The sequence below is a fragment of the Salvelinus alpinus genome, chromosome 19 (assembly GCF_045679555.1).
Source record: "Salvelinus alpinus chromosome 19, SLU_Salpinus.1, whole genome shotgun sequence".
Taxonomy (NCBI): domain Eukaryota; kingdom Metazoa; phylum Chordata; class Actinopteri; order Salmoniformes; family Salmonidae; genus Salvelinus; species Salvelinus alpinus.
This window is the reverse complement of record NC_092104.1, coordinates 45,251,184-45,267,619: the sequence shown is the minus strand read 5'-3', so window position 1 is coordinate 45,267,619 and position 16,436 is coordinate 45,251,184. Positions and strand designations below refer to the sequence as shown.

Here is a 16,436-nt window from a genome sequence, read left to right as displayed (position 1 = left end):
CCTACACCTTGAACGCTTTCTTCCCTCCCTAGACCGCTCAAAAAACTGCCTGCTTGACCCCATCCCATCCTCCCTTCTCCAGACCATCTCTGGAGACCTTTTCCCATTCCTCACTTCCCTGATCAACTCATCCCTGACCAATGGCTGTATCCCCTTTGACTTCAAAATGACTTGAGTCGCTCCCCTCCTCAAGAAACCAACACTCAACTCCTCTGACATCCAAAAACTACAGATCAGTATCCCTTCTATCTTTTCTTTTTACGAAACACTTGAGCGTGCTGTCTCTGACCAACTCTCACTATCTATCTCAGAACGATCTTCTTGACCCTAACCAGTCAGGCTTCAAGATGAGTCATTCAACCGAGACTGCTCTTCTCTGTGTCACGGAGGCTCTCCTCACTGCCAAAGCTGACTCTCTCCTCTGTTCTCATCTTCCTAGGTCTATCTGCTGCCTTCGATACGTGAACCATCAGATCCTCCTCTACACCCTCTCAGGTCTGGGTGTCTCAGGCTCTGCACACTCTTGAATTGCATCCTACCCGAAAGGCGGCTCCAAACGGGTGACGTGGAGAGGATCTGTGTCTGCACCACATACTCTCACTACTGGTGTCCAAAGGGCTTGGTCCTAGGCCCTCTCCTTTTCACACTATACACTAAGTAACTCGGCTCTGTCATATCCTCAAATGGTCTCTCTATCATTGCTATGCGGATGACACTGAGCTACTACTCTCCTTCTCATGACACCCAGGTGCCGACACGCATTTCTGCAAGCCTGGCCGATATCTCAGCTTGAATGTTGGCCCACCACCTCAAGCTCAACCTCGACAAGACGGAGCTGCTCTTCCTCCCGGGGATGGCCTGCCCGCTCCAAGTCCTCTCCATCACGGTTGACAACTCCACGGTGTCCCCCTCCAAGAGTGCAAAGAACCTTGGCGGGACCCTGGACAACACCCTTTCGTTCTCTGCAAACATCAAAGCAGTGACTCGCTCCTGTAGATTCATGCTCTATAACGGCCGTAGAGTACGACCCCACTTCACACAGGAAGCGGCGCAGGTCCTAATCCAGGCACTTATCATCTCCCGTCTGGACTACTGCTACTCGCTGTTGGCTGGGCTCCCCGCTTGTGCAATCAAACCCCTGCAACTTATCCAGAAGGTTGCAGCCCGCCTGGTGTTCAACCTTCCCAAGTTCTTCCATGTCACACTGCTCCTCCGCACACTCCACTGGCTTCCAGTCGAAGCTCGCATCCACTACAAGACCATGGTACTTGCCTACGGAGCAGCAAAATGAATTGTCCCTTCCTACCTTCAGGCTATGCTCAAACCCTACACCCCAGTCCGAGCACTCCGTTCTGCCACCTCTGGTCTCTTGGCCCTCCCACCCTACAAGAGGGCAGCTCCTGCTCAGCCCAGTCCAAGGTCATCTCTGTCCCGGCACCCCAAAGGTGGAACCAGCTTCCCCCTGAAGCTAGGACAGCAAAGTCTCTGTCCATCTTTAGAAAACATCTAAAACCCTACCTCTTCGAAGAATATCTTAAATAATCCTACAGCACCGACCCTCTCACCCCGACCCCCCCCCCCCCCCCCAAAAAAAACAGCCTTTTGTGAACAAATACTCACACTTGACTTTTTCCACTTTACTAGCTCTGACTTTGCTGATAGCTACTTTATTGAGGTAAATACACTAACTGTAAGTCGCTCTGAACAAGAGCGTACGCTAAATGAATAAAATGTCAAATGTAAATCTCATGCATATATAAATCATTGATCTGGACTTATCAGCAACATTAAAGGGATACTTAAGGATTTTGGCTTTGAGACCCTTTATCTACTTCCCCAGAGTCAGATTAGAAGAATGTCTGGATTAGCATAATGTCTGGAAGTCTATGGTATCTGCTAGCAGATACCCATAGACTTTAAGTCATTGCGCTAACGTTATTTAGCAATTACGCTAGCACTAGTTAGCAATTTCCGTTAAACTGCACACAGACACATAAAAATGGTATCGCCGAGTTCATCTGACTCTGGGGAAGTAGATAAACGGCCTCAATGCCAACATCCCAGAGTATCCCTTTAACAGTACCTAGTTCATTTAGTTGTTTCCTGTGTCCCAATTACTATAATGTCTACACTTCACAATCCCTGACAAAGAACACACATTCTGGAACTTTGTATCAATATGACAATGAGATATTCATAGCACTGCCAGTTATTGAATAATAAGTAATGTGGTACAGGTTTGACAAGTCCTTTCAGCAAACACTGGAGCTGTGTTTCACAGAGGGGTTGACAACAATGTTGTCCTTGGGCCGTCATCTGCTTTTGAAGCCTTCCTCTTGTCTCCGGACTGGAACTCGGTATGGATCTCCAGGAAGGTTTTGTTTTTGGTCTCAGGGACTACCAGGAATATGTATACAGCCACCAAGACAGAAATCACCAAGAACACCAGGAAACAGTACTGCTGCAACTTAGTCTGTGGAGGTAAAAGAGCAGACCAAACCCATCTAGAACCAGCTCTCAAAACAGCCATCTCTCCTAATTTTATATCAATCGGCAGTACGGATCAAACTACTCTAGTATTGAATAACCTACTGTTACACAATTTCTTTATATTTTTTATTTAACCTTTATTTAACTAGGAAAGTCAGTTAAGAACAAATTCTTATTTACAATGACGGCCTACCCTGGCCATACCCGGACGACGCTGGGCCAATTGTGCACCGCCCTATGGGACTCCTAATCATGGCCGGATGTGATACAGCCTGGATTCGAACCAGGGACTGTAGTGACGCCTCTTGCACTGAGATGCAGTGCCTTAGACCGCTGCGACACTAACCATACTCCTTAATTTAAAGGTTAAGTACCACGGTTGCAAACACTTGGAACCTACCACAATAAATGGAAACACCATGCCAATGACGAAGAAGCTGAGCCAGTTCACGGACCCTCCAATCATGTACGCAGCAGGCCGACTGGTTTGGGTGAATAACTCAGTGGTCAAGATGTTTGTCACCCCACCTCCAAAGGACAAAGCGAAGGTATAGTGTTAGTTTTAAATACATTTATAATCAGATAATAATATTGTTGCCAGATCACACAAAGTTTGCCAATACTGGCATAAACGAGCGATAAGTAAGTTCTGTCGGTTACCTGGTCCCAAGCCAAAGCTGAGTATGAAAGCAAAGATGCATCCCATGCTAAGATATGGCATCCATAGGCCTGCTCCCTGCGTTCAACGAAAGAAGACAACAATTCGGTCACAGAAAACTAGTGTTCTCAAAGTGGCCCGCCAAGCAACATTAAAGGTCCAGTGCAGACATTTTTATCTCAATATCAAATAATTATGGGTAACAATTAAGTACCTTCCTGTGATTGTTTTCAATTAAAATTGTCAAAAATAAACAAAAATAGCTTCTTAGCAAAGCGCAATTTCTAAAGCAAGAATTGTGCTAGGACTGTCTGGGAGTGTGGAGGGGAAAACTGAAAACTATCTGTTATTGGCAGAGAGGTTTTGATCTTTCTTTTTTATTGGTCTCTTAACTAATTTACTGCCTGGTGATGTGACCAGGCAGGCCTAAACTCCATTCCACCAAAACAGCCTAAAATTTCAGGCTGTCTTTTCAAACAACTCTTACACCAAAAGGGCATTATCCTAATTTTGTAAATGTCACAGTATATTTCCAACCTCATAGTGTGGAAATATATATATAAAACACAGGAAAATCACATTTTTGACTGCACTGGGGCTTGTTACCCAGAAATGATTTGATATTGAGATACAAATGGCGACATTGGACCTTTTAAGGGTTGGTTTAACCATCCATAACTTAAGTGCAACACAGGTCTCTTATTCTGATTAATAAGAGACTGAAATGGAATTGTTAGATCAAAGATACTTTACTTGGAAGGTGAGGGTCAGAGTGAAGCAAATGCACCAGAAAGCCATTAGGGTGTACCCTCCGATGATAAGCACTTTTCGTCCCAGAGTTTCGATCAGCATGCCCTGAAAGACACAGCATCTCATATGGCATACCAGCAGAAGTATAAGATCGTGGAGAAATATAAGATCGAGTTAAAAAAACCTACAGATGTAGGATATTAATTTGATTAACCTGTTGCAAGAGAATTTTCCTTTAATGCAGGACATTTAAAACTTGCAGTGTATTTTGAGGGTTGAAAAGGCTTCTGAAGTTTGTAATTTCGACTTTAAAATTTCAGACTTGATATTCCCTTACGAAAAATGTATCAACTCCTACAAAAATGTCCATTAATTATAAATCCACATAATTCACATTTCCTGTTGCTGCAGGATTAAGATCATACAGCTGTAGTCAACACATCTTAAATATGTTAATCCACTCGATGAATAGTAACGTAAATCATAGCATAGCATTCAATGAGAACAGTACTGTCATACCAGCATAACATGATGAAATTAGCAATCAGTCATTAAAGAGGATTCTAAAAGACTCACAAATCCATGCAAAGAGGCATTGGGGTTGTATGACATTTCCGCTGTACGATGGACTCCATACATGCTACTAAATACTTGGAAATATACAGTACCAGTCAAAAGTTGACACACCTACTCATTCCAGGGTTCTTCTTTATTTTGACTATTTTCTACATTGTATAATAGTAGTGAAGACATCAAAACTATGAAATAACACATATGGAGTCATGTGATAACCAAAAAAAAGTGTTAAACACATCTAAATATATTTTATATTGGAAATTCTTCAAAGTAGCCACCCTTTGCCTTGATGACAGCTTTGCACACTTGGCATTCTCTCAACCAGCTTCATGAGGTAGTGTAACGAGTGCACTGAGTCGCGAAGCAATTACAGGGAGTGAATATTTAATAAATGGAACATAATACAAAACAAGAAACACGAACAGCACACAGACATGAAACTGAAATAATAACACCTGGGGAAGGAACCAAAGGGAGTGACATAAATAGGAAAGGTAATTAAGGAGGTGATGGAGTCCAGGTGAGTCTGATGACACACGTAATGATGGTGACAGGTGTGCACTATCATGAGCAGCCTGGTAGCCTATAGCGCCGGAGAGGGAGTATACGTGACAGTACCCCTTCCCTGACGCGCGGCTCCAGCCACAGGACGCCGACCAAAGGGACGCTCCCGGGGATCAGGAGCGGACCTGTCACCTCTGCTGAGGCGCGGGAACCTGTCGAACCGGCTGAGGCACGGGAGCCTGGCGACCTAGAGCACTGGAGAGGGAGTATACGTGACAGTACCCCCTCCCTGGCGCGTGGCTCCAGCCGTAGGATGCTGACCATGGGGACGATCCCAGGGGTCAGGAGCGGACCGGTCGCTCCACCGAGGTGCGGAAACCTGCCGGCCGAGGCATGAGAGCCTGACAAGCTGGCCGAGGAGTGGGAGCCCGACGAGCCGGCCGAGGCGTGGGAGCCCGACGAGCCGGCTGAGGACACCCGGACTCAACATCCCTTCCAACACACACAAAAAAAAAACACTCCGAGATGCTTCCCTTAGGTGAGGTGATATTCTGTAACGAGTGCGCTGGGTGTCGGGAAGCAAGTACAGGGAGTGAATATTTAATAATTAAACGGAACATAATACAAAACAAGAAACACGAACAGCACACAGACATGAAACTGAAATAATAACACCTGGGGAAGGAACCAAAGGGAGTGACATAAATAGGGAAGGTTATCAGGGAGGTGATGGAGTCCAGGTAAGTCTGATGACGCGCTGGTGCGTGTAATGATGGTGACAGGTGTGCGCCATCATGAGCAGCCTGGTGACCTAGAGTGTGAGTGACAGTATATGTGACAACTAGTCACCTGGAATGCATTTAAATTAACAGGTGTGCCTTGTTAAAAGTTCATTAAGTAATGCGTTTGAGCCAATCAGTTCTGTTGTGACAAGGTAGGGGTGGTATACAGAAGATAGCCCTATTTGGTAACAGAACCAAGTCCATATTATAGCAAGAACAGCTCAAATAAGCAAAGAGAAACAACAGTCCATCATTACTTTAAGACATGAAGGTCAGTCAATCTGAAAAATGTCAAATCCTTTGAAAATTTCTTCAAGTGCAGTCGCAAAAACCATCAAGCACTATGATGAAACTGGCTCTCATGAGGACCACCACAGGAAAGGAAGACCCAGAGGATAAGTTCAGTAGAATTACCAGCCTCAGAAATTGCAGCCCAAATAAATTCTTCACAGAGTTCAAGTAACAGACACATCTCAACATCAACTGTTCAGTGGAGACTGCGTGAATCAGGCCTTCATGGTTGACTTGCTTCAAAGAAACCACTACTAAAGGACACCAATAAGAAGAAGAGACTTGCTCGGGCCAAGAAACACGAGCAATGGACATTAGACCGGTGGAAATATGTCCTTTGGTCTGATGAGTCCAAATTTGAGATTTTTGGTCCCAACTGCCATGTCTTTGTGAGATGCAAAGTAGGTGAACGGATGATCTCCGCATGTGTGCTTTCACCATGAAGCATGGAGGAGGAGGTGTGATGGTGTGGAGGTGCTTTTCTGGTGACACTGTCTGTGATCTATTTAGAATTCAAGGCACACAAAACCTGCAAGGCTACCACAGCATTCTGCAGCGATACGCCATCCAATCTGGTTTGTGCTTAGTGGGACTATCATTTGTTTTTCAACAGGACAATGACCAAAACACACCTCCAGGCTGTGTAAGGGCTATTTGAGCAAGAAGAAGAGTGATGGAGTACCGCATCAGATGACCTGGCCTCCACAATCACCCGACCTCAACCCAATTGAGATGGTTTGGGATGAGTTGGACCGCAGAGTGAATGAAAAGCAGCCAACAAGTGCTCAGCATATGTGGGAACTCCTTCAAGACTGTTGGAAAAGCATTCCAAGTGAATACCTCATCAAGCTGGTTGAGAGAATGCAAAGAGTGTGCAAAGCTGTCATCAAGCCAAAAGGTGGCTACTTTGAAGAATCTAAAATCCAAAATATAAACACTTTTTTTGGTTACTACATGATTCCATATGTGTTATTTCATCGTGTTGATGTCTTCACCATTATAATACAATGTAGAAAATAGTAAAAATAAAGAAAAACTATGAAAAACTACCTACTGTTGAATGGTACTGTATGTACTATGACCAATAGTTGACACTCACACAGGTAAGGGCAGTGAGGCATTCACAGGCTCCTGTGCCCACAGTTACGTAGGGTATGTTGACATCTGGAATTCCGGCCTGCTCAAACACATAATCTGTATAGAAATATATCTGCAAGAGAGAGTGATAGAAAACAAATAAAACACCGGTCCTTCACACTATACCCTATAGTGTATACCAGGGATGGACAACTTAGATGAGGGTGAACTCAAATCTGAACTCATCATGCAGTCAGAGCGAGGTTGGGGGGGTTGATCTCAGCGATCACTGCCTAATTGCCTGCGTCCGTAATGAGTCTGCGGTCAAGCGACCACCCGTCATCACTGTCAAACGCTCTCTAAAACACTTCAGCGAGCAGGCCTTTCTAATCGACCTGGCCCGGGTATCCTGGAAGGATATAGACCTCATTCTGTCAGTAGAGGATGCCTGGTTAATATTTAAAAGTGCTTTCCTCACCATCTTAATGCCCCATTCAAAAAATGTAGAACCAGGAACAGATATAGCTCTTGGTTCACTCCAGACCTGACTGCCCTTGACCAGCACAAAAACATCCTGTGGCGTACTGCATTAGCATCGAATAGCCCCCGCGATATGCAACTTTTCAGGGAAGTTAGGAACCAATATACACAGGCAGTTAGGAAAGCAAAGGCTAGCTTTATCAAACAGAAATTTGCATCCTGTAGCACTAACTCCAAAAAGTTATGGGACACTTAAAGTCCATGGAGAATAAGAGCACCTCCTCTCAGCTGCCCACTGCACTGAGGCTAGGAAACACTGTCACCACAGATAAATCCGCGATAATTGAGAATTTCAATAAGCATTTTTCCACGGCTGGCCATGCTTTCCACCTGGCTACCCCTACCCCGGTCAACAGCCCTGCACCCCTCACTGCAACTTGCCCAAGCCTCCCCCATTTCTCGTTCACCCAAATCCAGATAGCTGATGTTCTGAAAGAGCTGCAAAATCTGGACCCCTAAAAATCAGGAGGGCTAGACAATCTGGACCCTCTCTTCCTAAAATTATCAGCCGAAATTGTTGCAACCCCTATTACTAGCTTGTTCAACCTCTCTTTCGTATCTTCTGAGATCCCCAAAGATTGGAAAGCTGCCGCGGTCATCCCCCTCTTCAAAGGGGGAGACACTCTAGACCCAAACTGCTACAGACCTATATCTATCCTACCCTGCCTTTCTAAGGTCTTCGAAAGCAGACAGATCACCGACCATTTTGATTCTCACCGTACCTTCTCCGCTATGCAATCTGGTTTCCAAGCTGGTCATGGGTGCACCTCAGCCACGCTCAAGGTCCTAAACGATATCATAACCGCCATCGATAAGAGACAATACTGTGCAGCTGTATTCATCGACCTGGCCAAGGCTTTCGGCTCTGTTAATCACCACATTCTTATCGGCAGACTCAACAGTCTTGGTTTCTCAAATGACTGCCTCGCCTGGTTCACCAACTACTTCTCTGACAGAGAAATCGGAGGGCCTGTTGTCCGGACCTCTGGCAGTCTCTATGGGGGTGCCACAGGGTTCAATTCTCGGGGCAACTCTTTTCTCTGTATACATCAATGATGTCGCTCTTGCTGCTGGTGATTCTCTGATCCACCTCTACGCAGACGACACCATTCTGTATATTTCTGGCGCTTCTTTGGACACTGTGTTAACTAACCTCCAGACGAGCTTCAATGCCATACAACTCTCCTTCCGTGGCCTCCAACTGCTCTTAAATGCAAGCAAAACTAAATGCATGCTCTTCAACCGATCGCTGCCCACACCTACCCACCCGTCCAGCATCACTACTCTGGACGGTTCTGACTTAGAATACGTGAACAACTACAAATACCTAGATGTCTGGTTAGACTGTAAACTCTCCTTCCAGACTCACATTAAGCATCTCCAATCCAAAATTAAATCTAGAATCGGCGCCCTATTTCGCAACAAAGCATCCTTCACTCATGCTGCCAAACATACCCTAGTAAAACGGACTATCCTACCGATCCTTGACTTCGGCGATGTCATTTACAAAATAGCCTCCAACACTCTACTCTGTAAATTGGATGCAGTCTATCACAGTGCCATCCGTTTTGTCACCAAAGCCCCATATACTACCCACCACTGCGACCTGTATGCTCTCGTTTGCTGGCCCTTGCTTCATATCCGTCGCCAAACCCACTCGCTCCAGGTCATCTATAAGTCGTGGCTAGGTAAAGCCCCATCTTATCTCAGCTCACTGGTCACCATAGCAGCACCCACCCGCAGCACGCGCTCCAGCAGGTATAATTCCCTGGTCATCCCCAAAGACAACACCTCCTCTGGCCGCCTTTCCTTCCAGTTCTCTGCTGCCAATGACTGGAACGAACTGCAAAAATCACTGAAGCTAGAGACATATCTCCCTCTCTAGCTTTAAGCACCAGCTGTCAGAGCAGCTCACAGATCACTGCACCTGTACATAGCCAATCTGTAAATAGCCCATCCAACTACCTCATCACCATAGTGGTTCTACACCTGCATTGCTTGCTGTTTGGGGTTTTAGGCTGGGTTTCTGTACAGCACTTTGAGATATCAGCTGATGTAAGAAGGGCTATATAAATAAATTTGATTTGATATTGTTATTTATTTAATTTATTTTGCTCCTTTGCACCCCAGTACCGCTACTTGCACACTCATCTTCTGCACATCTATCACCCCAGTGTTTAATTTGCCATACTGTAATAATTTCGCCACTATGGCCTATTTATTGCCTCACCCCCTTATCCTATCTCATTTGCACACACTGTATATAGACTTTCTCTATTGTATTATTGACTGTATGTTTGTTTATTCCATGTGTAACTCTGTGTTGTTGTTTGTGTCTCACTGCTTTGCTTTATCTTGGCTAGGTCACAGTTGTAAATGAGAACTTGTTCTCAACTAGCCTACCTGGTTAAATAAAGTTAAATGAAGTTAAAATTAAAACTTTTTTTTTTTTAAGTTGGTTAGGACATATACTTTGTGTATGACACAAGTACTTTTTCCAACAATTGTTTACAGACAGATTATTTCACTTTTTTTTCACATCATTCACTGTATCACAATTCCAGTGGGTCAGAAGTTTACATACACTATGTTGACTGTGCCTTTAAACAGCTTGGAAAATTCCAGAAAATTATGTCATGGCTTTGGAAGCTTCTGATAGGCTAATTGACATCATTTGAGTCAATTGGAGGTGTGTGTACTTGTGGATGTATTTCAAGGCCTACCTTCAAACTCAGTAGCCCTTTGCTTGACATCAAGGGAAAATAAAAATGAATCAGCCAAGACCTCAGAAAAAATATTGTAGACCTCCACAAGTCTGGTTCATCCTTGGGAGCAATTTCCAAACATCTGAAGGTACCACGTTCATCTGTACAAACAATAGTACGCAAGTATAAACGCCGTACTTTGGTTAGAAAAGTGCAAATCAATCCCAGAACAACAGCAAAGGACCTTGTGAAGATGCTGGGGGGAACCGGTACAAAAGTATCTATATCCACAGTAAAACGAGTCCTACATCGACATATCCTGAAAGGCCACTCAGCAAGGAAGAAGCCACAGCTCCAAAATGCCAGACTACGGTTTGCAACTGCACATGGGGACAAAAATTGTACTTTTTGGAGAAATGTCCTCTGGTCTGATGAAACAAAAATAGAACTGTTTGGTCATAATGACTATCGTTATGTTTGGAGGGAAAAAGGGGGAGGCCTGCAGCCGAAAAACACCATCCCAACCGTGAAGCACGGGGGTGGCAGCATCATGTTGTGGGGGTGCTTTGCTGCAGGAGGGACTAGTGAACTTCACAAAATAGATGGCAGCATGAGGAATGGAAAATTATGTGGATATATTGAAGCAACATCTCAAGACATCAGTCAGGAAGTTAAAGCTTGCTCGCAAGTGGGTCTTCCAAATGGACAATGACCCCAAGCATACTTCCAAAGTTGTGGCAAAAAGGCTTAAGGACAACAAAGTCAAGGTATTGGAGTGGCCATCACAAAGCCCTGACCTCAATCCTATAAAGATTTCGTGGGCAGAACTGAAAAAGCGTGTGCGAGCAAGGAGGCCTACATCTTGACTCAGTTACACCAGCTCTGTCAGGAGGAATGGGCCAAAATTCACCCAACTTATTGTGGAAAGCTTGTGGAAGGCTACCCTAAACGTTTGACCCAAGTTAAAGAATTTTAAAGGCAATGCTACCAAATACTAATTGAATGTATGTAAACTTCTGACCCACTTGGAATGTGATGAAAGAAATAAACGCTGAAATAAATCATTCTCGCTACTATTATTTTGACGTTTTACATTCTTAAAATAAAGTGCTGATCCTAACTGACCTAAAACAGGGAATTTTTACTAGGATTAAATGTCAGGAATTGTGAAAATCTGAGTTTAAATGTATTTGGCTAAGGTGTATGTAAACTTCCAATTTCAACTGTATAGTTTCACAGACATATTGTTGAATTCTTTTCTGGTTTGTGCGAAATCGTTAAGAATAATATAAATCCAGTCTGCACACCACCAAGGTGAATTGGTTTAGTCTTGACTCTTGGTTGACAGTGTTGAGGGATGGGTAATGTATTAATACTCGTGTGCCAATTTAACACAAATTTGTTTCTATTTGTCTTTGTTACTTCTTTTAGATATTTATGAGTCTTATTTTTGTATATATTTTTATATTTATATAGTTTTAAATGTTATGATTATTTATTTGTGTTGTTCTAATTACAGTTAGTACAGAATTATGCTATTTTGGGGGGGGGGGGGGGGGGCGCTGAAGGGGGGGTTCGCCCAGGGAGCCATACAAGCTACTAGAACTGCCACTGTGTATGCCCTATAACAATCTGAATGTCCTGCAGGTATATGAATTTAACATAAGAGTTCTGTGAATGGAATATTGTACATTTAAACCAACTTCTTCTGATCTCAACTGACTTGAGTTCATACTGATAAACGTTGCAGCCCCGAGGGGACATAGGGTCATGTGTGGAAATGTGGTCTGTTGCGAACATACAGCGTTGATGCCGTTGAGCTGCTGGGCAGCGTTGAGCAGGATGATGGTGAGGACTTGCCAGCGGAGGCTGCGGTCCATGAACAGCTGCCAGGGTTTCTTGGGTTTAATGCCAATGGCGCTGACCCTCTCCCTCTCCATGTCCTCCCGCTCGCGATCAAAGTTATCAGTGCCGTGGAGTTGCTTCATCGCTGTCCACAGGAAACACAAGACGCAGCTCACATGGTCTCTCTCCACTCCACGCTTCATTTATTATCCCTCACACTCATAACAGGAATCCACTCATTCACCCAGCCGGCGTAACAAAGCCAAACCAGACAGACACAGTGGGATACACAGAGGTATTTATTTGATTAGCAAGGATTGTGTGACTAATGAGAGACATTGCCTATTCGCAGTGTAACCTGCTGTTACAGTTTGCACTGCAGTCATGTGCTTGACCCAGTATGTCTCACAAGGGGAAAGATTTGTATAATTTATGTTTCCCGACCCTTCTGATCTCAGATAAAGGAAGAATCATCACCCCCTCCAAACTTTCCATCATGTCAAATTAATGTTCAGGTACGGAGTGACACAGGTCGGCTCTCTTTTTTTAGATGAATTATCGTAGGTTACGTTACAATTTAGGTTTGCACACTTTGATCCTGCTTTTTCGCTAAAACAACTGTTTTCTGTCCCAATAGTTTTCAGCACGATGACTGGTGTCAGTCCTTATGTGAGAGAGCTCGTGGTAGATCTTTTGACATGTGATTGGAACATACCTTTTCGACATCCAACGTCATCCCCTCTGTCGATCAACAGGTAGCGAGGGCTCTCTGGGAACCAGGGCAGTATGAGGAGCTGCAGGAACGCTGGGATACAGGTGGTGCAGAGCAAGATGGGCCAGTGTTCTTCTTTACCGAGGAGCTCACTGCAGGATCATAGACACTCATTATAGGAACGCACACAAGACGTTATGCGCAGTCTTCATTTCAACGTACTCTGGAAGTTAGTAGGCAATAGTCCAGGATGATCTAAACTTACTTAAGCCCAATCACCTGTCCAGTAAGGATGCCCCCGGTGATGAAAATAGAAGTCCCCATTGCCATGGCACCACGAAGTGCCCTTGGGGCGATTTCCCCCAGATACAGTGGCTGAACGCATATGCCGATACCTGGCAATCAGCATATGATTAGAACAAAGTGTGGCACATTAACTTACAGACAAGACAGAACCTTGAATAAATATACATTTTTCAACACATCCGGCTTAGAAATAAAGACTGCAAACTGCTGATGTCAACGCTTCACTGGACTAACGCACTGACGTATTTACCCGCATTTACTCCTGTGAAAAATCGTCCAACGATGAGCAGTTCAAATAATCCAGTGGGGTAGCTCAGGCCCATCAACAGAGCAGCCAGTAAGGCAAATGCGTTGTTCATCATTAGTGTCCCCTTCCTTTGACACAGAATAATTGCAGTTAATTAAACTTGTATTGAAAGTGCCTTGTTTGGCGAAAAAAATGCATGCAGTCTAATGGCTATTGTCAAAATAGTAATAGCTTATGTGTAAAATTGGAGTGACACAAATATCCAAATGAGGATTCAAGACACTATTAACAAAACACATACCTCCCATATCTAATGGCCAGTGTTCCACCTATAGTTGCTCCAATAAATCCTCCTATTGTGAAAATGGACACAATGTTGGACCACAGGAGAGTGAGGTAATGCTCTGAGATGTCCTCATCATAGCGCTCCAGCCAGGTTTGGTTGATGAAATTCTGCACAGACTGGGAAAAAAGCACCCCTAACTCAATATAGCCTTGAAAAGCAGAAGCTCTGCTCACAGCTGAAATGGAATTGTAATTTGCATGATTTAAGAACGTAGTATACCTCTGAATGTGTGTGAGGAATGTACCAACACAGCAGTTGCACAATACAGAAATGACATGGTAGAATTCATCTCTTTTTACTCAAAAGGGTTACATGTCACATGCTCGTAAGTGTTACATTTTTTATGTCATGATTCCCTTAGGGCACCTAAGATTTACATGGAGCCTCCAGGGCTGCGTGTGACTGCTTAGACTGACTGTTTTCTGAACACACAGACATGGTTCAATAAGGACAGAATACAAATGATTATCCAATGTCAGTATCATCTTTTCATTAATTCAATAACACCAAATAAAATTCTATTTAGCCATCTTAAGTATATTAAACTTAAGGGAGAAATCTGCGGTTGAAACAATGACAAAATGTAATCCCCTCCACTGTTTCAGTAAAAAGCTGAGGGAGGGGTTTGGATAAATGTAACCAAGCTCAAATTCATAGACAGAGCTATTGATGCAATGGCTGACCATCCATGATATACACATGATAGTTGAAACCATGTTTTAAGGCTATACAGTGTTTACATTTACTTTGTTTACAAACATTGGAATAAAATAATCTCACATTTTGGGTTGTGATGGAGTACAGCAGTTGAACTAAGGGGCATTTATAAGTTATATTTAAAAGTTATATTCTTAAAGAATAAGTAGGTCCATATCCTTAATTAAGTCCCAAAATTGATGTAGCAACTTCAGATCCCCCCCTTTAAGTAGACACATATTGACAATAATGTCTTACCTTGGTGGGGGCATTGATGATTGAAATATTATAACCATATTGAAAGGTTCCTCCAATGCAAGCTGCACAAACTGCCAGTAGAAGGGATTTGTTCGGACGCTGAAACCAATAATACACACAATTGGTGGTTTAGCATCAGATAATATGTACAGATTCTGTGCTGTACTTTTCAACTTTCAGTATTGAACAGAAAAAGGATAACTCTAACAGGTGTAGCCCAATCATGTTCATATTTTACTATTAGATAGCTGTTAGAAGTTCAAATGAGGCACAAATACAATATCAAATATATTTGAGCTAAGGTTATTAATTACAATAGCCAAGTGTAGACAATGAATTAGGCTATAGGTTTCTTTAAATAACGTTATAATAATTTGAGTCCCTGTTTGCAGGTGAAGGACACCAAAAACAGTGGGCTTAGTTAGTTTAAAACAAGATATGTATTATAATACATGTATTTATTATTTATCATTGATTAAATATAACTTATAATTCACACTAATGATAATAATAATAATAACAACAACAGCAATAATAACAATACATGTGTTATTACTGTTGTTATTATTATTACTAATATAGCAATAACACCTCTTCTTCTTCTTTATTATTATTATTAATATTATGCATACCTTAATTTTCTCTTTTGTTTCTTTACTGACTTCAAGCAAAAGTTGATATTCCGTATCTCCTTTAGTCATTTTGAGTCCTGTTTTTTGTTTTATCTACAGTATGTACAACTTCAGATTGTATACAGCTTTTTCTGTCTAGCCAAAGGCAAAGTGCAAACGTTGCTCTCTCCTAGGCTAATGTAGACCACTCATCCTCAAGTGGAGTGCCTTTCGAGGATGTGGTCGGGTTGTGCAGTAAATATAGTGAGGATAATACAATTGATCAGTTGTTCCTTGGATGACCCAGTGTCCCCTCGTCTGAGCATAACATTGCATTACAGACTCCTCTCTTTTTTACGAGTGGGAAACTCTGCACTCTTTAGACACAGTAACCATTAAATATGCCATGAAGCACATTTCTCTATCACACACCGGTTACAGATAATACATTTTGTGCGGATATCTTCATCAAGCAGTAGGCTATTTTTACCTTTCTCATGATTAAAATGCCTACCTCTTTCTTTAATTCTGCAGACACTTCATTGCTATCCATTTTGAATTTCGTTCATTGAGCCCAACAAATAAAAAGGCACTATTTCTTCCAAGTAAAGCAACTGCAGCCTACTTATGGATTAAACCTAGGCTATTTATGGTCTGGTCACACCCATACTAGTTGTAGGTGTGATGATTCCATTGTAGCCTAGGCTGTGTTATTATCACTAGTATGAAGGTGTTTAATGAACTCTTGACAGCATTCCTTTAGGCTACTCTGTGCTAGGCCTATGAAAGGTGCAATTTAAAAGGTATAGCCCAGGTCTTATTTGAAAACCATGCACAAAAACTAAGAAGAGGTATATTGAATTATTGGATTTGACCTATTTTATGGTCATCAGTGTAGCAATTTTCCTTTTTGATTATAAAGACCTCATTGTTTGTGAAGTCAAGTGACCAGAAAAGCTCATAAGCCCCTTCTTGGTCAGCAGGATGGTCATTCCACTGTTTCCGGATAGGCTACATGCCTTTACTATAATTTCTATGTGAA

General features: G+C 42.9%; 1 protein-coding gene across 2 annotated transcripts; it reads right to left on the bottom strand.

Annotated features, from left to right (window-relative positions):
- Positions 1 to 1,605: 1,605 nt before the first annotated feature.
- On the bottom strand, positions 1,606 to 16,024 carry LOC139545708 (solute carrier family 2, facilitated glucose transporter member 11-like). 2 transcript variants are annotated; one of them, XM_071353763.1, is made up of 12 exons: positions 15,909 to 16,024; positions 14,784 to 14,882; positions 13,785 to 13,945; positions 13,487 to 13,611; positions 13,196 to 13,325; positions 12,934 to 13,082; positions 12,176 to 12,363; positions 7,151 to 7,261; positions 3,902 to 4,003; positions 3,151 to 3,226; positions 2,891 to 3,018; positions 1,606 to 2,473 (listed from the first exon to the last, which is right to left on the bottom strand). In XM_071353763.1, the coding sequence occupies exons 1-12, from the start codon at positions 15,945 to 15,947 to the stop codon at positions 2,276 to 2,278; spliced, it is 1,506 nt and encodes a 501-aa protein (XP_071209864.1). In that variant the 5' UTR covers positions 15,948 to 16,024; the 3' UTR covers positions 1,606 to 2,275. The 2 variants fall into 2 exon arrangements, with proteins under 2 accessions (XP_071209864.1, XP_071209863.1); XM_071353762.1 differs by lacking the exon at positions 15,909 to 16,024 and adding an exon at positions 15,416 to 15,607.
- Between the last annotated feature and the right edge of the window lie 412 nt (positions 16,025 to 16,436).